Consider the following 23769-nt stretch of genomic DNA (forward strand, 5'->3'; position numbering starts at 1 on the left):
AAAAAAAAAACAAACCCAGAATAAAAAAGGAACCAAACAAAAAAACCCACAAATATCAACATAATATTCATTCCGGAATGTCAACACAACCAGAAATTTCAGCAATGCAATCCTTACATCATTTTGAATGGATCTGAGATACTGCCTTGATTCTTTAAATGCAGCCATTTCAAAATACTTCCAAAAATAATCACAATTAATGTTTTTGTAAAAAAAGTTTGAATATTTTAAGAGATCACTGAATTATGAACTATACTGGCACCAGCCTGCTGCATTATTATGAAAATGAACAGACTTTTCATTTAGAAATCATGAGCATTTTTACTTCTCATATGTTATTTATTAGTTTTAAAGGTTTTACATAAAATCAGTCAGAAAAGAAATGAAGCAGATGTCCACATAGTCAGGGAAGTATGTTTTAGAAGCATTTTTCCTAAAAGAACTGCTAAAATATTTGGAAGCAGTAGGGTTTTTTTAATGTTTTAACACAGTTACTATTTTACAAATATGCTCAGCACTTGCACCTCCCATCAATCTGAGATGTAACTGTAAATACATAGGACTCCCAAAAACAAGATTGATTCTTGCTGCCTTGGGGAACATTTTATACATTTGTTTGCCATAAGAATTTAAGAAAAGAAAACAGTGAAGGGGTTCACTAAAATCTAGGAAATCTAGAAGCTCAGTATTGGAATTCTTTCCCACGTACTCCAGAAATCCTCCAAGTCCATTTTTATACTTCTTTGCACTGCTCATTTACCAATATTGAAGTAGCAACTTGGAGCCACAGTGAGGACCAGGTTTCCATTGTTCTAAGGACTCTACAGCCATAGATCAAAATTACAATACTGCTCCCAAAAACAGTATGATCCAAGACTGAAACACAAATCAAAAGCAGGATGCAGACAACAGTGCAAGCAAGCAACATGGCACTTCTCTGTAGCAGGAGTGTAGCTTATCTATTGAATCTGATATACTGTTAAGTACTAAGTGCTCAAATACAACATTTTTTTCTCCTCAATTTAGAGATCCTCCCAGAGAATGCAGCACTTAGAAGACAGTTTTTTCTACAATGCTAAAGGCCTTATCAGCTGCACTGGCTGTGCCAAGACAGCACAGCGTCTAACCATGACTTTTGTCATTAGGTTTAATATTTGAACTTGATGTCATTTGATGGGATGCTGTGAATGAGTAAAACTGGGGCTGTTTATTAGAATGGCATCTTGAATCTTGATGCTATTATCTAGATACCATTAAAGACTAAAAGGGAAAAACAATTCCAACAATGTCTTCACTAAGTAAAGTCATGCAGAGGACCACTGAAAAGAAAAGCATCACTAACAAAATTACTTCAATAAAAAAAAAATTAATTACAAATCTAAAAGTGTGGATTCCTACCAGAGATTCTTGCTTATAGGCCTCAAATTTACATGGATTCCTTGAGTATCTCTGCCTTTAGGTTCAGTATCTTTAGGCTCTACCTGTTGGGTTCTCTGATACAAACTCAGCCTACAGGTCACAGCAGCTTTTTGGTCTCCATTGACTCAAGAGGCCTAAAAACCAGATACGTTGGAAAAGAAAAATCTTCAAGGGAGCCAGGCAACCAGCAATGAATATAATCTTTAAGATTTTTTTTTTGTTGTTTTAGAAAACTATTTTTCATCTGGGTTATGGAAGACAAATTCCTGAATATAAGTGCCAGGTTGCCCTCATTGCAAGACCAGGGACCATGAAACTTATCTGCTTCCCTCTTTATGGCACACTCCATCTTCAGCATCTCTATCTTGTTCTCTTAGAGCTTTCTCCTTTCACCTGATCCTCACTCAAGAAGCATTAAGGTTAAACATTAACATCCATGAACTGAAGCTGCTGCTACCTTTGCCTTCTCTTCATATAGACTGTCCCATTCACATTTGAAATGCAGTTCAGATTAGATAGCTTAGAATAAATATCCATACATTTCTCTGTGTCAGTGTAGGATACGAAGCTCTCTCCTCCCCCACAATAAATGTCATATATAATGGGAAGAAACAGTCATGCAAAGCAAAGCTTTTACAAAGCAATACAAAATAGCCTAAATCATACACATCCCATCCTTGATCTACAGTCTTATCCTGGTGCTTCACATCCCACAGGCCATTCAAATTTATTCACAACTCTGCAGTAAAGATCGCCTATCTGCCTTTGGCCATCTGCTTCTGCCAACAGGTGTGAACCTGACAACTGAATTGCCCATGGGAGGTCAGAATTACAGATTTTTACTTTTTGGTTGATTACGCTTAACTTCTGTTTCTACCAAAAAGCTGTAAAACAAATTAGCCAGGCTTGGACAGTACACTTCCACTGGCCTGTCCACTTCCACCAGCATGTAGTAGAGTCATGCTAGAATCAACTACCCATCTTGGAAACTGGTAGGATTTCACCTTTGTGTTAAAAAAAACAGTTTAAGGTCTGTAAGAGAAATTACTACATTTATATTCTCTGATTTGGGAATTTATTCCTACTAAGAGTTCAGGAGTGTCATGTGAACTAAAGGAACATTGCAGAGAGCACATGGAAGATTAATTAGTGAAAAAAGGAAATGAGATAGAGAGATATAGAGAGGTTAAAAATACTAAACCAAACAATGCAAAAGGTTCTGTGTAATGAAGTCCTTTCTAAGTCACTCACCAAAAACTAAGAACATGCAATGCAGATAGAAAAAAAGAGAGAAAACTCTCAGACACTACACTCAAGAGGACTTTGCTATGCTTTTCAGCCCTCTTCGCCATCACTGCTGCTGTCCTGCCATACTATCCTTGAAAATGCATCTCTGCTTTCTTCCTTTGCCAGACTTTCTATCCAACTTCTTTCCCCTTTGGTTTTTACCCTTTTCCTAGCTGCTCCATTTTCTTTCTTCTGCTAGCCACACCAGCAGGCTTCTGCACTGGGACCAAGTATTTCTAAAATCACTGTCTGCCATCCCATCCTGCTGGAGACTGGAGCAAGAAGATAAGCACTACAGCACTTGATTAGGTGTTTTCACCCCTCCAATAATAGATACAGATCTCCTGAATCAAAAGGTATTCAGCTTGAATGTTACAGTTCAGTGGGAAAACTGGTTATGTTCATTGTAGAACTGCAGTTTTTTACCAGTAGTCATCAATAATCCATAAACTCTCCACTAGGTCTTTTGTGCAAATCATATTTTATGGTTTCTTTTTTTTTTTAACCAGCTTTAAGAAAGGTTTTTAAAGAAAAGGAAGAACTTGTAGTAACTGGGTTCCTGTTATGTCAGTGTAATCTCTACGGTACAAGGCAAGTGTTTAGTGAGTGCTAAGAAGCTTGAGTTTGTAGTTTCAAATTATAATAATCTGACACTGTTTGGTGGCGACTAGATCTGGGACAAGCAATTTAATGGAGTCAAATCCAGCAATTCTGGGGATGCATAGAAGTGTTTCCATTCTGTCTTTGAACAGTGAACAACAAACACTGTAGCCTAAAGGAGATGGGGAATCCTTCAGGAAACCACGATCACGTCAGATCCACACTGCAAAATCTAGAAAAAGAATTACATCAGGGAGGGGAAACAATCAAGAATATGTAAAGAAAAAAGCAAGTAAAATCATGGTGCCAGATTTCTGTTTCTGAGGAATTTGGCACCTCCTCATCACTCCTTTTCATTTCCTTCAGGCTGCAGAATAAGATACATCACTCTTAAATGAACATGCCTGCCCCACCAATGGTACTGCAAGCTCTAATACTCCCTGTGAAAGCAGAACTCAGATTTTCTCTTTTAAAAAGCTTAGCTTCCAGATATTGAGCCAAATGAAACTCTGTGTTAGCAATTGCCATCACAGAACCTACGCAAGACAAGGGAGCCAGATATGGTTCAGCAAAATTTACTGTGAAAAACCTTTTGGAGGGAGGATGTTGTCAAAAGACACATTTTCAACAAAATTTTACTCAGACTGTGTGGTCAGCAACTGCTTCATCCACAAACAGAGACCTGCACTCACACAGGTTGTCTCTTCCTTGGGAGGAAACTATAAATAGAGATGCAAAGCACAGTATGAAGAACCCCAATCTAACTATAGGCTCTGTAAAACTGTGTGTGATTTACCAAAGTTCTTGCACAATGCAGAGGCAGATGTTGCAGGCAGCATTTACTTGGAGGGCTCCCTATTTCTGCAACTATCCAACCCTTTAAAGTGTGCAAGGACTTGGCTCGGGAACAGTTCCTTTCAGCTTTCCCTGCTGTTACTCTACTCACTCCAGCACACTTCACTCCTCTTCCCAGCAGAGCTGCTACTGAGCTTCCCTCTTCCCTTCACTAGGGACTTTATCAGTGTTCTCCCACACTGTTACCTAATCTTCTGAACTTCTTTCTCCTATGCAGGGAAATGCTGTGATAAGTAGTAGATAGTTCTTTCATCTGCTTGTACTCCCAGTTTTACAGTATCCCTGTTCTGATGGCAGTAAAAAGAACAGATAGGTATACAACAGCAAAGAGATCATTTAAAAAGAAAAACACATCATTGATAATGTGGCAAGGCAAAGGGGAAACACATCAAAAAACCTTCATGACTTCCTGAAACAGACCCAAGTTACACAGCCATCTGAAGAGACTAAACCATAAAAGTAACAAGCTTACAGAATATCAGTGAGACCCTACAATGCTGCAGGAAAGATAATTAGGAGACTGTCAGTTGAAAGGTATCACAGAGTAATGGTTCCTGCTGCTGGTTCCTGGCAGAATACAATTCTCAAAAATAAATGTAGTCAAAACTGTGCATTATTTTCAATGCAGGAGACGCTGATCTCATGGCAGAAATATATTTTTATGTTACCAAGAATGTTTTCTACGAGAAAGATTTCTCAAGTAACCAGTTAACTGACAAGAATATAACTGAACTTAAATATGGCTTGGGTTTTTTGGGGTTTTTTTTGTTAATAGTCAAATAGAAACCCCTTAGAATACAGCCTGCTGACAAATAGCCTGAGCCAAGATGGACCTTCCATCCAAGTATAGTGATAGTTTAGCCACCTCTGAATGGCTTTATCCCACCGAAGTACTTGAAAGAAGGGTTTAAAGGCAATAGCTATGAATGGGATTCTAGGCAGGTATTAGAATCTAGAAAATCCATCCTTACATCTCATATTCCACAATTTGCTAGACTGTACCTACTGTTGAAAGCCATGGACAGAAGAAGAGCAACGTGCTGATGTTGAGGGCCTGACATTCACAATATACACATTTCAGGGGCGTTGCTTCAGACTAGTTCTGGTTTGGTCCTATTGACTGAACACTTGTTGGCAATTGAAATACATTATGTTTGTTACTAAACTGCATCTTACAGTCGACCAGGAAATCCAGCTTCATTCAAAATGATATCCAATCTGGGAGCTCCAATCCTGCTCAGTGATACAAACCAAGCCTAGATATGACTTCAAGGTTCACTTCAAAAGAATATTACTGATTAAAAGTTTCTCAGCTGAGTACATCTGGAAGAAATTTCTCTTTTTGCTCCTTATATTTCAGTTTCTCCTCTCTAACATACTGGACAATTTTTTTTTACATTTGTGGATCCACAGAACTGCGGAACTTTCACTGGAGTTGCAAGTTCAGGCTTTTCTTAGACTGTGTCTTGGCTGAGCAGCCATGGTGCACTGCAAGGTCCTGGTTTCTTATTCATCCAGTCTAATAACATTTCCTCTAACACAAGTGCAAGGGAGGGGTTGTTTGTTGGCTTTTTGTTTGTTTGTTTTGTTTTGTTTTATAATATAATCTTGCCTTATTCAGAAAAGTTTGTTTTAATACTGCACTGAGGATGTGGTTGTCTCTGGACTCCAATACAAAACGAATTTGCATATGAAAAGGCTGACAAGAAGAAATTCAATACAAGGATAATGCAGATCCTCCTAGTATCTATAACATATCTGAGAAAAATAAACTTTTGCTGTGGACTGTTGACTATTTGAGAGGAATGCTTACAGCCTAGGGAGGGAGAAGGAAGAGGTGAAAGAAGACTGTTGTAGCATTGTGAGAACAGAAAACCCTGCAGATGCATTTTATCTCTCAGTCTCCAGACATACTGTTAATGTTATTTGAGAGCCTATTTTACTATGCATATAGTATTTAAATAAAAAGTTCAGGAATAATAAGGTACTGCCATCATGAGATTTCCCTTCTAGTTGTAAGGGAAAAAATATGTTGCAGCAGAAAGCACACATAGAGAAACTTTGAGCTATGATTATCTCTATCAAAGTCATCAAAGAGGCAAAATATCGAACCTTACAGTACAGCTTTTCAAAACTGGAAAGTGTCATAAGCCATAGAGATATGGCCTGGGGATTTCAAGATTATTTTCTTGAGAACAGAATAAATAGGGCTTTTAGGTAATTATTATTTTACGGACAGCCAACACTGATGTCTCAATCAGATGAAAAATTTACCTTTGCTTCTGCAATTCTGAAAATCAAGGAGAAAAAAAAGCAGTGACAATAAAGTTGAAAAATAGTGAGAGTAATATTTACTGTAGGTTCCTATAATGCTTTTCATGTCTGGAAACTGGAAGATAAAAGAATACTTCATTGTTTACCTGGAATAAATCACTGTTTTCACAATTTCTATTTTGCTTTTATTCAGAGAATAACTAACTGCAGAGAAACAGTCTATTAAAAACATAACTGCCCCAGAACTGTTTTCCAGTCATTAGTCTTTACAATAATTACATCACAAAGTTTTCTGTTCCTTCATTTACTTTCTCAGACAGGTTCTGCACGAGAACCTGAAAAGAATATTACACAAATTCAACAAGAGGGAGATATTCCCAGATAAGATTCAACACCTCAAAAAAGATTCCTGATCCCCATCATACTGCAGTCAACACAGTGCCCTTATTGCCAAAATTGCTATTGCTATTAAATAACTATTGCTATCAAGTATTTCACATGTAGAAGCCTTATCTCAAGACAAAGAAGTGCCCAGGAAACAGGAGTGAAATAGGAATTATTTCTAAATTCATAGAGAAGATATAAATGGCTGCCTCCTTAACACCATCTCCCTCAAAAAAAAAAACCAAGAATAGTCTTTCAAGAAAGATACACAGTAAAGCCTTTGGTTAAATGTATATTAATATTGTAAGTCTATGACAATTTTAAAATTAAAAAACTACAATTTTTATTAATTTTCAGTATTGTTAGGTCTATGAAAGAGAAATCTCTTAGTTGACAATAGAAGCCTATTTCCAAGAGTTATCTCTGCTGCATTCAGTATGTATGGGCAATAAAGCACCAATAAATTCAGGTACAGGTTTTAGAAGTAACTAACACCTTAGTCTGTGTATAGACTGAATTTATTTCTTTCGGTTGATAATTCAAATGGAACATGTTTACAATATCAGTCTCTTGCATTAATAGTTTATGCTTGGTGATCATCTAGTTTGGGGGTTTGTATATCCTACGTATACACAACACAAAGCAAACATTAAGCAAATCCAATCTAGTACTCTTAAAAATGAGTACTGCATAAACAAAACATAAGTGCACATGGCAATTTTATGTTCTAAATCCACCCACACAGTTGTTCTTAGCAATTCAAGAACAGAGTTGCATGGGTAGATTGACAGAATTTGAGTTACAGACATCTGTGCTGAAATAATGATCAGCATATGAAGGTTTTGTTCATTAAGCAACCGATAAGGTCTTGTTCTTTATCCTCAGAAAGAAAATAAATACACAGCATCAACAACAACAACAACAAAAAAGCAGAATGAGCTCAAGATACTCTGCTTCTTTCATTCACTCCCAGAAATCTACTCATTTTGAAACATAATCTTACTGCTATTCCAAGAACAAGCCATGATAAAAAAACTTGCACGTATAAAACCAGTGATCTTAAAAATCTGTAAAAAATTGAATAAACTACAGGATCCTATTGTCTTTAGCTGCTGCAAATACCACACTGCAGTTGAAGACATAAAATCTCTAACAGACCAGATGTCAAAATGCCAGTTGCCATGAACTGTTCGTCTCAAAGTCAGAGCTCACCTTAAAATCCAGAGGAGGAAGGTTTTTCCTTCCAGGACACTTTGCTTTTGTTAACTGTACATAGTTTTATGGTCTTCAAAGATGCCCAATCTTTGTTTGAACCCTGCTAGGGTGAGTGGCCTCATTATGCCCCAGTTACTTCCTATGGCAGCAAGTTTTACAGTCTAATTACCCATTATGTCAGCAAGTCTGATAAGCAAAGCAGTCTTGGCAAAAGTCTAGAGACTAAAGCAAAAGATGAACCAAAGGTCCAAGACAAAACCAAGTTTCTTCCTTTAAAGGAAAGACTTCATGCTATTTTTTTTCATGGAATGTTCCCATGCTCCTGTGGTACACGAACAACAGCAGAAGCTCCGCTTGTAACTGTAATTTTATTCATGTCATCCTCCCATGCAGCTCTCTTGCAAGGTAAACAACTCCCCATCTTCAATTTTGTGAGCTAAAACAAGAGGGAGATCACACCTAGGTTTTGTTCCAACAGCTTGAAGCAGCAAAGTTTCACAGCTTACTTTTAAGCATCAAGACTCAAATTGATTAACTGAAAAAGAGGATAAATTTGTACATTTTTCACAGTTTCCTCAGAGCTCCAGGGCATGAACCTTTTCTTTCTGTGGCTTTCAGTCAATACTGAATGACTTTTCAAGAACTTGATTCAAGAAAACAATGAAGCAAGAACTAGTTATACAATGGTGTTATCTCAATGCATGACCTGCCACAAAACCTGCTCCTCTGGTACTGTATCATGTATTAATACTGGGGGAAAAAAGGGCAGAAAAACAAAATATAACACAACCTTAGTGAACTTACCAGGCACATCTGTTTTTTCTGGCAAATGCTAGAAGACCTGAACAGGAGGAGCTATAGTGCAGCTGTAGACAAATATGCCCAGGAAAGGTTCCAGAAACATTATAATATCAGCTAGATCCCATGGATTTCAGTAGGTCAGGACTGTTACCAAACAAACCTAGTCATGATGCACAGCATTACACTCTAAAGGAATATGTATACCTCATCTGCAGGGTCTTCTGCTCCATTACAGGCAGACTTGTAATCAAACATAACTTTTAGTTTATTTTTCTCGGGGATAAATTCTTTCCCACCCTAAATTATGCAGCACATCTTCCAGTTCATTAATACTGCCTACTCCTGAAAGCTACAGGGATTTCACAATTCTTCCTGTAACATTTACAAAATATTTCCATAAATTTCCTACTTGCTGAGCAAATAACATATCGTCTCCAGTTAATGTTCCTAACACAGAGTCAGAACATTGACTCAGGGTATCACGTATGGAGCATCCAGCTGGTTGTCTCTGTGAGAGGACAGCACAGACAGAGTTTGAGGGATTAAAATTTCACCAAGAAGAAAACTTGCTTTCAGGGCAACAGGTATAGGTAAAAAGCAGTGCAGCAAGGATCTAGACTTCTGGTTCATAGCCCTGCTCTCAAAAGTAAATGGATGTACAGGGCTCCCAAGGGCTTTCCTCGTTACTGAGCAGTGGTTATCCTGTACAGGACATGTCTGTTCACAAGGGGATAAACCCAAGACAACTCAAGGCTCCATTTTGCCACCACCAAACTCAAATTCTAAAATCTAAGCAGAAGGCGTTACATAGGTGGGTAAAAAAATCATATCACACACATTTTTATATGAGTATTTTACTTTCTAAAATATCTGCTATGAGTACATCTTCCCCCAGCCTATAAGCAAAGTACGTTCTAATAATTTTCATTCAGTGCACGACCACAGATATTTTTATAGCAAGCATATCTGCCAAATTGTGAGGCTCTTAACAGGCAATGAACTAACCGGTGTGGGTCACTAATAATTAAAAAAATTACCAACAAATAATACTTTTTAGTAAGGCCTCAGTATGTTTAACCTTATCCAACAGCAGGCAACTCACAGTGTGAACTCCAATTATGAATTCGCACTGTTAGACTGATAATAGCAGGATGTTCTGGATCACTGACAAAATCCCAGCTGGCACAAAGTAACCATGGAATGCCACAGGCCTGTGAGCTGTAAGGATGGTAAAAGTCCTGCCGTGTCCCACCACAGCCAGGGAGCTGCTGACTTCTCATGAACGTTAAACTCAAAAGCAGCATCATATTACATTCCCTTGGTTAGTGCTACTGATTTCATTTAACAAAAGTCTTCCTTTACCCAATGAATTATACATTTCAGATGTCTTCAAAAGATGGCAGAATAGAAGGGAATCACTTGCTAGAGACACCCGAATCACTTGTTAGAGTGGAGACTCAGAGATTAAGTCCTAGAAAACAAAACCGCTGCTCTCCCTTTTGCAAAATATGGAATACATAACATTTTCTTAGGAAAGGATGTTATTTGATGTTTGATCATCGAGTACTTTCAGGTCCCATCAACAAGAAAGGAGATTTAATCCATGAAACAGACAGAAGCTAACAAGCAAGCTCTAAGTGACCGCGGTGTTAGAGAAATTACTTGTTGGGAGAATTGCCTTGTTAAGGTTTAGGGCTTGACGTGCTCCAGTGATCTCAGATCTAGGGAGAGGTTAACAAAGCTTAGGAAGAAGCTTGTACCACTGAGAGTGGACACAGAGAATGTAGAATTTATGGGCCACAAGGATATTTTGCAGAACTCCCAATATAAGTAAGAAACCAATAAAGACAACTTAGCAACCGTGCTGAATCAGCTCTGACTGGGTGAAAGGCAATTCTTGCAGGGGGAGAGCATGACCAGAACTACTGACTTGCAGATCACTGACTCGAGAAACCCACCGACTCAAGAGAAAGAATGAGAATGCAGATTAATTAACATGAGAAGAGAGAGAATAATTAACCAATAGAATTAATAAGAAAATTATGTAACTTGTAGCCAGTAAATGCCTTTGTTTGCTAAAACATATAAATAGTAAAAAGTTCTGGTAGTGGGTGTGCTTGATTTGTACACCACCAAGCACCCAGGCTTGCACAGCTCTGAAATAAATAATCAATGTATCAGCAGGAGTATGGCCAGAAGGACTAGGGAAGTGATACCTCCCCTGTACACGGCACTGGTGAGGCCACCCTTGAGTCTTGTGTTCAGTTCTGGGCCCCTCACTTCAGGAAGGACATTGAGGTGCTGGAGCACATCCAGAGAAGAGAAACAAAGCTGGGGAAGGGTCTGGAGCACAAGTCTTATGAGGAGCAGCTGAGGGAGCTGGGGGTGTTTAACCTGCAGAAAAGGAGCCTCAGGGGAGATCTCATCACTCTCTGCAACCCCCTGTAAGGAGGCTGTAGCCAGGTGGGGGTTGGCCCCTTCTCCCAGGCAACAAGTGACAGGATGAGAGGAAATGGCCTCAAGACGTGCCAGCCTCAAGAAGGTTTAGGTTGGACATTAGGAAGAATTTCCTCACAGAGGGGTGATTAGACATTGGCATGGGCTGCCGAGGTGGTGCAGTCACCGTTCCTGGAGGTGTTTAAGGAAAGACTAGAAGTGGCATTCGGTGCCACGGTCTCGTTGACTAGGTGGTGTTCGGACACAGGTTGGACTCGATGACCTCACTGGTCTTTTCCACCCTGTCTGATTCCGTGACTCTTGGCCTGTTGCACAGGGGGTAACGCACCCGACCGAGCGGACACCCCCGTTCGGAGCGGACCCGAACACAAACCCACCCGAACACAAACCCACCCGAACACAAACCCACCCGAACACAAACCCACCCGAACACAAACCCACCCGAACACAAACCCACCCGAACACAAACCCACCCGAACACAAACCCACCCGCCCCCTCACGCGCAGAGCGCGCGGTTCGGAACCTGCGGCGCCGCCGCCGCCTCGCGCACGAGCTCCTGTAACCCGCGCGCTCCCGCGGCCCCGCCCCCTGCCCCGGGGCGCCCCCATCGCACCCGCCAAGGGGCGGGGCCTCGCCTCCCGCCCGCGCTGATTGGCCGACGTAAGACACACCCGCTCCCACCGCCCTTCGCGCTCCTCCCCGCCTTGCTTGGGGGGGCCGCGATTTTTGCCTGATTCAAAATTGTCGCCAGGCTCAGTTTCTTCGCGAGCGCCGGGGGTGCTTGGAAGAGAAGCGCTCCCGCTGCCTTGGTACAGGCTCCTGTATTTTTCTGGATTTCTTTTTTTTGTTTGTTTTTTTACGTTATTCCTTCGGCGGTTTCCCGCGCAGGCGGCTGTACCGGTTGTCCGCGAGCCGGAGGGGCCCTTGAACGGTGCGACGTCTCAGAGCAGCCGGCTGTGGCGGGGGGTCCTTTCCCGGCGCGGTCGCACCGGCGCCCCCGGCCCGCCATGTACTACAAGTTCAGCGGCTTCGCGCAGCGGCTCGTCGGGGCCACGGCGGCCGCCGCCTACAACCCGCAGGTAACACACCCCGGGCAGGGGCTGCGGCACCGGGCGGCGGCTCAGCCGGGAGGGATCGGCCGCCCCGCCGTGCACCGAGCGCACCCGGCCCCTCGCGTGACCTTGGGCGAGCCGGGACGCCGCGCTCGGCGGGGCGGCCCCCGAGTCGGCTGTGGGTGTATCGGGGGTCACAGCAAGGGATTAACACACCGTCATCGTACGGGACGGCCCCCGAGCTGCAGCAGTGGCTGGTGTTGTTTTAGAATCACAGAATCAATTAGGTTGGAAAAGACCTCAGGGATCATCGAGCCCAAGCTGTGACCGAACACCACCCTGTCAACCGGGGCACCGAGTGCCATGTCCAGTCATTCCTTTAACACCTCCAGGGACGGTGACTCCACCACCTCCCTGGGCACCTCCAATTTCTGATCACCCTTTCTGTGAAGAAATTCCTCCTGATGTCCAAACTAAACCCTCTCTGGCGCCGCATAATACTGTGTTCTCTCAACCTGTCGCTTGTTGTCTGGGAGGCCGACCCCCACCTTGCTACACCCTCCCTTCAGGCAGTTGTAGAGAGTGATAAGGTCAACACTGAGCCTCCTCTTCTCCAGGTTAAACACCCCCAGCTTCCTCAGCTGCTCCTCATAGGATGTGTGCTCCAGACCCTCATCGGATCCGTTGCCTTTCTCTGGACTTGCTCCAGCACCTCAGTGTCCTTCCTGAATTGAGGTGCCCACAACTAGACACAGGACTGTAAATTGCAGCTGGCAGGTCAGAGCAGTCCTGCAGCCAGTCCCCTCTCTTGTCTGTTAATGCAGAAGAAAAAAATTACTGAAAGCATTAAGACCTTTATCAGAGAGGACACAAATCTATAAAGTTTGTTTAAAGCAAAATAAAAAAACCACCTTTCCTGTACTATCTTTCATATCAGCTTATCATTAACACGACTTAGTCCTCAGCTGTGTCACACAAATGTGCTGTGCAATAGAATAGCTACATTTTAAAGAGTTACCTTCAGTCCCTTTTTGCAGTGTTATTAGGCTAGGCCAGATTTTTGGTAGAATTTCCTCTTTTATTTTTTCTTAGTTTGACTCAATTCCCACATCACACATTCAGATGCATCAGTCTGATAAAAATGTTTTCAATAAATAGCAATTAAAATATGAAAAGAATCCCATGAATAAGTAGGTGTTAAGTCCAAAGTGAAATAAACTTTTTTTTATTAATTTCATTGCTCTATTTCATAACACTATAGCTCAGAATGTAAAGTGGTTTGCTTTTTATGCTTCTGTTTATTCTGATGTTTCTGAAAAAGTGAAGGCATCCTGTGACTCATTCTGCTTAGGCAAATAATCAGTGCCATAATTCACTCTATTTTGTGCTGTTACATTGTGATGCTTCCCAGTGGAAATGGGAAGTGCTCTGTTCAGGTTTAGGCTTTTTATGGGCCTGCAAAGTATCTGTCAGAATGTTTTTCAGAAATTCTTTTGCTGACAATAACTTAACTAGCAGCTTATTCTAACAAAAAATGCCCTGAGTTTTAAATGTGTGTTGTTCTTTCCATCTCAGTCCTAGCATTCTTAGAAGACTTAAGTTTTACATTTAACAAAGTTGCATAAAGTAGTCTGAACAGTTCAGCTTGTTTGAGTAAATGGGAACTTCCTCAGCTGGTGCAGTTGAGGAGTCAAATAGGTTGAAAAAACTACTTCTCATATTTGGTAGGACAATGACTGCCATAACCATTACAAATGCAATAAAAAGTATTAATTCAAAGCAGTGGGTTGTGTTTAAAGTACAAACAGTGGGACCAGTTTCAAACGTCAGGTGAGGACAAGGATATGAACTTTTCTGTAGAACTTTTCCCTAGTTCTTCAAGGCTGAACACCATCCAAGTAGAAATTTAGTTAATTTACTGGATCTTCACTTGATACAACTTATTTTGCTTATATCTATTTAAACTCCCCATGAACCACAGGTCTTTTGATTTTTATCCCCTACAAATTGCTTGGAGTTTGTTGAGAAATTATAATGGTCAACCTTTTATGCCATAGGTGTTACTTAATAGGTGCAGAAAATCACTTTACCTTAAGTGTGTCATCCCAATACAAACAAAGCCTCAAGTGATCCTACCTAAGAGCAGCTTTGTGTTAGAGATAACAAATATATTTAACCTCATACAATGGGGTGTGTTCTACTATGGAGGACCTGCTGTTTAGGTTAGAAGTGTCTATGTTCAGCAAGTTCATAAAAGGTATTTCAATGCATGTTCTGAAATACTAATTCTCAGCTTAACTTTCTTTCCCCTTTTCCTTTTGGTCCTTACCTCAGTTTTCTCTACTTTCTCATTCTCTGATCCGTTTGAGCAATGCCCCTAACATTTAAAAATTTGAGTGTGGTGCTGTCTGCATTAAATTATGCTCCAAATCCTTAACTGTTCTGTGCTGTCGGGAACATGTCCATTTAACTTGCAGATTCATACTAGAAAGGGATAAATTTGTTTTAACTTTGAGCATGATGGCCAACTGACAGATATATTGTGTGCTAAGACGTTCAGACCTCTGAGAGGGGAACAAACGCTACAGCAGGGTAGGCAGAGAATTCTGTTTGCTATTTTGGATTAGCTACGTCTTGACCTTTCTTTGAGGACTTCAGCATCTGACAAAGTCTTTGCTGTAGTGTGCTGATGAAATCAGCTGATGTTGACTGTTCTGCATACTACCTCTGCTGTACGTTGTCCAAGAATGGGGTAAAAAACATGTTATAGTGATTAGAAATAAAAGATAAGGACCTTAATCTCAGGAGAGGAATTATCAATGTGTAACATTTTTTTTAATGAAGCTGAGGTCAAATGTGTAGAGGCATTAATTTCTCAGTACTAGTGTAGTCAGTGTAGTCAGATACTAATGTTATTAAATCTCTTAAACATAGTTTTAGTAATGTTAAATACAAGTGACAAGGGTCATTTAAGGTGTCTAAGTTCTTACTTAAAAATGATCTGCAGTGAAATTCAGCCATGACATTATACTGAGGATTTCTCTTCAGTCACGCTAAGCTTAGCAAGCAGCTGGGTCTGAGATAAAGCACTTGCCAATAACCACAGACAAATACCAAGGAGGAACAGTCAGGCAGTTACACTGATTTAACTGAGCTTCTGAGCTTGGGTGGAGCTGACCACAAGATTCACAATTCATGGATGGAATTCAAGTGGAATTTTACGTAGGGGTGAGGGACCCTGATTAATGCAGCGTTAGGCAAAGTGAGTGGTCTCCCTTCTGCAGCACGTGTTTTGTTGTACTCTTTCCTTGAGCCAGCGAACCACATCTGTGGTTTTTATTTAAAGTGCCGTATGATGTTCTTAACTGGTGCCATGCTGCTGTGGAAGTAATTTACAACAGTACACTGATAATTATATGAGTTTTCTGAAATGGTTTCATTTGATTTCATGATGAAGTTGGTCATTATGAGTTGGGTCTGAATCTGCTATGGCTTCAGCAGAAGGGGGATCTTATAACTATCTGAACAGGAATGTGTTTCTAAAGCCAGAAGAAGTGTGCAATAACCAACAGTTGTTAACATGACTGATTTCACTATTCCAATAGTAATCCATAGTGTGTCTTGCATGCAGGCAGTCTCCTGTAGGTGCAGGAATTTTAGTGCTAGTAACAAATGGTAGGGGTTGCCTCTTATCTGTGAGTTTCGGAATGATCAAAGAAATATCGTTATCGTGAAACTACTGGAAGTAGTTTGCAGCTTACTCCAATTCTCAGTATTTACATTTGCCACATGCTACAGATAGTTCATGAAATACAGGAGACATGATCACAACAAGCAGGAATTGCAGTGATTAAGTAACTGTGGGAGTTACTAGATGGCACTGCTGCTGGTAAAAGTGGGCTCTCAGGAAGGTGAAAGCGAGATTCAGAATTGGAAATTTTAAGGCAGAGGAAAGATGCACATTTTCACATTTGTTGCGATACTAACAATCAAGAAGGCAAGAAAAGTTTTGGAGAAAAAGTCAGCTGCACATTTAGTGTGAACATCTGGTCTGTAGTTCTATCAAATCACCAACCTTTTAAAGATAAATCCAACAAAGTATCTAAAGTTTCTATAGATAGAAAAGTGGTCCAAAATTGCTTTCTTCAAGTCTTTTGACGTAGCTGGTACTGAGCCTTGGATATATAGTCATTAACTTCCCCTGGCTAAAAATAGTTCCTTAGATGCTTCCTTCTTACCAGTATGACCAGAACTGGTCACGGTTCTTAAATAATTCAGTCCTTACCTTCAGGCACAAGCCTGTTCAGTAGAAAGGCAGTAGTTACTGAATATGCCAGAGAATGCAGTTTTGGCTGCTGTCTTTCAAAATGTAACCAGGAAGGTCACAAATAGATTCTAATATTCATTTAGGCACTAGAACAGTGGGAAGCTGAACCCACATCTTCAGGATAGAGAATTGATGACCATTCCATAGGCTATTTTGGGAAGCTGAGAAATCTGGTCTTTTTGCTGAAGATGCCTGTTGTAGCAGAGAGTTTACATATGGAAAACACGTGTCTGGTCTATGGCAGGCATAAGAGAAAGAGTGCCAGTCTGCTTCCAGCTTCAAACACTGTTCAGGCAGTTCTCTTAAATACAAAATGCATCAACTAGTCCTTTCAACTGAAACTAGAGTTTCAGTGCAGTCTGAACTTGACCCATGGAGAACACTGCTTCTGTTTGTAGTGAGAACCTGTTGCATTAATTTAAGTGTACAATGTTCTTAATTCTGAGTCAACTTAGAAAAAAAAATTATAGCTGTTTTGGGAGCCATAATATAAAAATCACTGCCATGTGTCCAGACATAACTTTTAGATCTAACTAGAATAATAAAGGCAAGGAAGACACGTCATGATGGCTGTGACTTTGTGCTCTTAGACACAGAACTGAATTATGTAGTTTTTAATTATGGCAAACGTAGAGTACAACGATCTGAACCAAAGGGAAATTGAGCTGTGCTGCTCATGTGGAGTTCACTGAGGTATGGCAAGTTGCAGCAACGTGAATTACACAGTGTAGTTGCATCTGCATAAAATATCCACCATGTCAGGGCCTCTGGAGTGTCCTTGAGTACCACTTATGACTTCTGTATGACACAAGCGATCCTAACCTTTTTTTTTTTGACTCAAAATATGCTTCCAAATTATTCAAGGCCAAATTATTTATGGCTACTGCTTGCAGAATTCGGGAGGTAGAGTTCATTCCTCACTCCGATCCTAGCATCACGGATCCTTGTTTGTAATCCTACTGCTCAGAGAGAGTCCTAGGTAGTCTGACTATGTGCAAAATACAAGCAGTAATTTGGACCAAGTACCAGCACTGAAAAACAATAGCTATAAGTTAATGCCATGAGGAAATTGCAAAGGAGGTTCCTATTTTCCTCGCTAAGCTCTGACCCAGAGATGTTGCTGAGAAATCAGTGGACCAGCAGTGTGTCTGGAGCTCATTGTCACAGGTCTTCATACCAGCTAAATAGTCTCTGTAATGTATCCTTGTAATGATTGGCAGCGTGCCTGCCTAACGTGACAATTGGTACATTTGCAAGTGTTATATACCTTGATATTTTAATCTTTATTTATGCAGGGACTCAAACCAATAGTTTCCACTGAATCCCCAGCTCCGATTTTTGGGACAACAAGTAAACTTGCTTCAGATTTTCCAGCAACTGATTCTTACTTGGGTAAAAACAAGGTACCAGACCTACAGAAAATTTTTCAGGTAATGACAACTTTGAGAGTAACTTACAGAAAACTGGAGAGTGGGACATATCCGTCCTTATTTTAATATAGCTAACTACATTTGTCATTCTATAATGCCTAATTCTGTAAAGTCTAATCAAGAAATGCCAAGTGCAGTATAACCTGTACACTTGTACTATACTGCAAAGTTATATATATGCCTTGTCTAGGAGATGAATACAGGAAGTGGAAAGCCTAGTACCATTGTCTTTTTGCTGGCTTCAGAAGATGTTTGTTGTATTAAACAAAAATAAAATTTGACTATTAAAAGCCCTTTCTCTCTGGGAATCCAAGCGTATGCCTTAAAGCAGACCTGGAGGAGCAAAGCAGAACATTACTATTCTGTGTATAGTTATTTGAATATTACTGAAGCTGTTTATAATGCAGTATAAGAAGAGCACAGTAAAGTTTTCAAGGCCAGTTTGTTAGCTATGCAATTTCTAGGCATACTAGGATTTTTCATAAAACAAATTAGTTAAGCATTTTTCTTTTAAGCATGTGCTTCATATAATGTTTCCTTTTCTCTCTTACATGCCACTTGAATGTGGAGTGTGTCAGTCTGACTCGGTGAATATTTTTTTATACCCATCCTCTCATGTTCTTTTGTTAGTGACACTTTCTCCATCCAGGGCCTCTTGAGAAATATTTCAATATATATTCTTTCTGCTTGCACTTAACAGCTTTGGCTAACAAAATTAACGTGCCTTTGTGCATTTGGCTTGCTGGATAAAAACCACTGAATACACTTGATTGTAGCCTATTTGTCAGGGGGTTTCCCTCTTGGAAGCCTCTTAATTTACGCAGGGTAAGTTGTTCCTTAATGACCTTGGTATGGGTGTTAATTTCTTTTTTGTTTGTTTTCTTTTTGAACTGTTCCCACAGAAAGCAGACGGATTGCCAGTACACCTGAAACGAGGAGTGCCAGACAGGCTGCTTTATCGGACCACTATGGCTCTAACAATAGGCGGGACTATCTACTGTCTGGTAGCACTGTACATGGCCTCCCAACCAAGACAACAAAAATAAATGAACCACAGTTCATGGGACTCTCAACACTTCTCTGAAGGACCTCCTGCATGCATCAATTTGCACTTAATTCTGTGGTCACATAGGGTTCATTATTCAGATTAAATTTCTTGGAGAAAATGGTTTTAAATTGATTGCCTTATGTATTCTAAAAAGCAATATAAATGGCCAAATACATAATTTTAACATATGGTTGTAGCTTTTGTTGTCATGCAGGAATGTATAAAGAGCTGGAGAAAGTTAAGCTTTTCCTTCCTTCACTCCCCCAGCTTAAACAATGTTAGAGAGAGGACAGGACAGGACAAATACTTTGTGGGCTATGAACCACATTTCTTAGTGGAAAGATGCTGCTAGTTTCCAAAACACTAGAAGCAAATAATGTAGTTATTATAGCATACTGGGAGCTTTTTCTGTCATGTACAGCTCATTTTACATAAGGAGATGGCAGTGTAACTTTTCCAAATGCTGGTATATTATTAAATATTTGTACCTCTGGTGGTAGGACAAAGGGCTTGACTCCTTGAAGCGTTTAAAGTGGATTTATTCCCTAACTTTAGCATCAGTGTATGCAGCAGAGTGCACCAGTATTGTAGCATCAGTTATACTGAGTTTTGGAACTTTCATTTGTCAAACTATATTATTGTGCAATAAAGATAACTACACAAATACTAAACCAGGCAAATCTCGAAAGTTTGAGACCACTTCAGCTGGCCTGGTAGGGAAATAAACATATTGGTACTTTTTTAAGATCAACTTATAGATCTCAAACCAGGCAATTGATTCAGCTACCTTACTGTCATCTTTTTGAGATGGTAAATCTCTTAAAACCCTCTCTCAGATCTCATTGAGTGTTTAATTATAAGCTTTGGTGAAACAGGCCACTGTCATAACTCAGCTGCTTATTGTTTTCAGTGCCCACACATTTATGTACCCACATACACACACATTTCCTTTGTTGTGTGGGTGGAAGAGGGACAAGTCAATAAAACCCTTTATGGATTCCCTTTCCCTTGTAATAGCATAGCCTTGGACTGAAGGTTCATACAGGTCTTCACAAAAAGCATCCTCTAATTTGATGGATCCTCCTCTGGCCCTGAACATCGATTATTCACTCTTTGTCACTGAGGCTCTGGATAAGCATGGATTTACTGACCTCTGTAGAGACCCAGCTCTCACAGAACTGCATAAACAACCTTCAAAGTAAATAAGAAAACCTGTTGATAAAGGAACCTAAAACTTCCATTTTTTCAATCTTTCACTAAAAACATTCTGATTTTTTTTCCAGTCAAGTTACATCAAAGCCTTATTACTGTTCCGTGGGAAAAAAAAATAGCTGTTTTTATTGTGATCTCAGGTTTCAATCAGTGTTGGTATTTCAGGATGAAAGAGATTTAAGTCACGGAAAAATAATTCTGTAAGCACAGCAAGAGCCAAAGAATAGCATAGAATAACTTAATTCTGCAAGAATTGACAGCTGTGTTGCCTCTACTGATAAAATATTTTATCTTCAGTAGTCTGTGCTTCCATGGCACTAAGAATCTTCTGCTATAGCCTGCTAAATCCTACAAAAAGAAAAACAACCCCCCCCCAGTCACAAAACAAAAAACCCCGAAAGAAAAAAAGAAAATAAGAAAGATAAAACAGCACAGCAGGTTATTGTCTGTCTTCCCTACCTACCATCTATTAAGCACTGCCTACAAGAATTTTCTAATAAAGGATACTTTGCACATAAACTTGACTGGTAGATTTTCATGAAGATGAGTTTTGCTCGGTACTTCCATGCTCTTAGTTTTTTGAATTGGTTTGGGGTTTTTTTTTTAGAGGGTGGGTTTGGGTATTTTGTTTGTTTGTTTGTTTTGTTGGGGGTTTTTTTGTTTGTTTTAAAGAACTGGTTTTAAAGTTTATACAGAGGATAACTTTCTGCTTGCTGCCAAAGCAGATGTGGTTAAAGTAATTAAGCTGTTGTCCCGTAGCTCATTAGCCAGTGGGAATACCCTTCAAGTACTTGTGGAAAGAAGGACCAACTTATCACTCAGGTCCAGCTTGCCTACAGGGAAATCAACTAGGAGATTGAGTTCATGTATTGCTATAGAGGTCATGGCTGAAGCTATGGATATCAGAACTGTCTTCCTATTGCCCTGGGCCTAGCTTTTTCCAGCTCTTTGTCAGCTGGTAAAATCATTTGTGCTAAAGGGAAGAGACACTACCATCAGATTTTGCAAATAAACAGAGACTACCTAATCCATCGCCTTTTTCTTTTCTTCTCTCCAGCATTTGGAGTTTGAAAAACTGTTTTCACTTTGCCCTTCTCACAAAAGCTGACCCCTTTGAAGGTTGAGAGTGCTGCTTCAGCTGCTCAGATTCACATCTGTGGTTGGGGGTTAAAGAACAAAGAGGATTGTCTGCAGCCAGTGATACAGCTCCAGTCCTGAAAGAGGAGCCTGCATTTCTGTATTCTGACAGCAAAGTGTTCTGAAAAACAGGAAAGCTTGCAAGCTATAACCAGGAGGTTAGGCTGTGGCAGCAAAATCTTGCCCCTTTTTTCTCAATTAGTTTTGAGATCATCATAAAAAAATTACAACATGGTAAATGCTTTTTCTTCTAGAAAAAAAAATCTCAACTATCTGTTTTAAAATATTTCTGATTCCAGACTTCTGTGAGGATTCAAGAGGGTTTTAGTGTTTTGAATTATTATTTGTGATAGAGACCTCATCATCATCTTAAACCATCAATAACACCCCTACCTTTAAAAGAAGTACTCTGACCCCCACCTGATGTGAAATAAAGTCTTAAGTAAGGAGAACTAGGGGTGACTTGCATAATCAAGAAGGCTACTTTGATGTGTCATCCCCAGAAGAAAGAACCTGATGAGTACTACAACTTTATCATGTGTGTTATGTTCTGCTTGTTTTTCAAGACCGTCTCAGTTTTGTCTTAGAAAATATGCAACCTACCAGCAGCGAGAACTGAGGAAGAAAAAAATCAGATGCATTTTTAAATGATAGCTTGTACTCTAGTACTACTTTTTTTGCTTGAAGGTACAGTAGAGAATAAATTATAATAAGCTCTCATGCCCCAAGGTGCTGGGTGTGGAAGGGAAAACGGCTGAGATTTATGGTACTCTGGAATAAAATTATCTCATGGATAATCATCCATCCCCAATGGCATTATCTTATTGTTCAGAGACAGTGGTTTTCCTTCTTAAATGATTTCTCTGGCAATCTGGATTCAATAGTTATATCTTTGTAATGTTTTTTAAATAAGATTCTTTCCTGCTACTTTTTATGTGGGAGCAGTAGAATAAATGCATTTGAGGTAGTATGCACATGTCTTTCAGCTGCTTTAAAAATAAAAGTATGTTAAGTAGAGGATTGCACCACAGTATTCCAGGATGACCATACAGTCTCAACAGGCTTTTGCCTTAACATTTTAAACTGTCAATGGACTGATTATTTCAATACAAGGACATTAACTGACTGAACTTACCTTAAAGTAAAGCTTTCAAATTAAAAGGTGCTGTAAGGAATAAAAGCAAGAGAGCTAGAAATTTTGGATCAAATCTTACAGACCTAAAAAATCCCAAATGAGTGTTTAAGTACTGTTTCCTTGCACGTATGTACATAGTACTCAGTTGGTTAGAGCACAGTGCTAATAATGCCAAAGCCTAATGTGTTTTAAAATGGACAGTGGGAAGAACTTGCTTGTAATCTAAGGATTAATTTTAAGCAATAGGCATGATAAACAACCTTTTAAGCATTTTATATATTGAGTACTAATTGCATCTTCATATTTATAAAAGATTATTCATTTGAAACAATTCCAGCTAGTTGCACTGCAAGTGATGCCCATATTGCTAAAATACAGAAGCATACTTGCTGTGAAGGGGAGTTCAAGCATTCCTGTGGATCAGGAAATAGGAAATACTGTCAAGCATCAGTTTGGCATCTCACTAACACCAGATCATGTCTGCTGGTGCTTCTCATGTGATTCCAGACTGCTTTTGGATATGGCACTAGAAGGAACCATCTTTTTGTACATTAATTATCTTAAAATACAAGAAAGTGGAATTTAAGGGTCTGTTTCCTCACACATATCCCCCCAGTCTGTTGCAGGCAGCCCATATCTGGGCTACAAGAAGTCAGTCATCATCCTCTGGCTCCAAAGAGACGTGATACTCCATGGCAAAACATTTTTTCTAAATTATTTTGCCTAGTGGATCCAGTGCTGCAAAATCAGGGAGGTGGGAGAGAGGCAGAAGTACTTTTCCTCACTTCACATCAGCTGCATACCACTGTCGCTTTTCCCCCTTCCTCACTCCCACATTTTTATTCTGAAGACCATGAAAAATTTTCTAGTTTACTTCATTTTTTCCTACAGCATTTCTTAAATATTCTGTGCCACAAAAGGAATGAAATAGTTTCTGAGTGCTTCAAGAGAACTTCTGAAATATTCATAACAGAAGGCATATATTTGTCACATGTATTTTTTTCTCTGCAAGCTGGAAAAAGCCCTGGAAGTCTCCTTTGTCAAGTACCTGATCCTGTCAACCCACTAAAACCCTTACTACAGTGAGAAGTCTTTGAAGCAGCTTTTTTACAGGTGTGCAAACATAGGGGCATCA

The 23769-nt window shown here is 39.9% G+C and overlaps 1 protein-coding gene and 1 long non-coding RNA gene across 3 annotated transcripts in view; one reads left to right on the forward strand and one right to left on the reverse strand.

The window, feature by feature from the left end:
- Positions 1-12211, reverse strand: part of LOC127469166 (uncharacterized) — a 21825-nt gene extending 9614 nt beyond the window's left edge. The window contains exon 1 of the long non-coding RNA XR_007903879.1: positions 12154-12211. This is a non-coding gene — a long non-coding RNA (uncharacterized LOC127469166). The remainder of the gene's footprint in view (positions 1-12153) is intronic.
- Positions 12014-19346, forward strand: LOC127469159 (cytochrome c oxidase subunit 7A-related protein, mitochondrial). 2 transcript variants are annotated; one of them, XM_051783181.1, is made up of 3 exons: positions 12014-12372; positions 17968-18102; positions 19005-19346. In XM_051783181.1, exons 1-3 carry the CDS (start codon positions 12301-12303, stop codon positions 19146-19148), a joined length of 351 nt encoding a protein of 116 aa, XP_051639141.1. In that variant the 5' UTR covers positions 12014-12300; the 3' UTR covers positions 19149-19346. The 2 variants fall into 2 exon arrangements, with proteins under 2 accessions (XP_051639141.1, XP_051639142.1); XM_051783182.1 differs by lacking the exon at positions 17968-18102 and having other exon boundaries at positions 12046-12372.
- Positions 19347-23769: the final 4423 nt, after the last annotated feature.

This window comes from Manacus candei, unplaced genomic scaffold (assembly GCF_025592945.1).
Source record: "Manacus candei isolate 608988 ecotype Guabito, Panama unplaced genomic scaffold, ASM2559294v1 h1tg000017l, whole genome shotgun sequence".
In the NCBI taxonomy this organism is placed as follows: Eukaryota; Metazoa; Chordata; class Aves; order Passeriformes; family Pipridae; genus Manacus; species Manacus candei.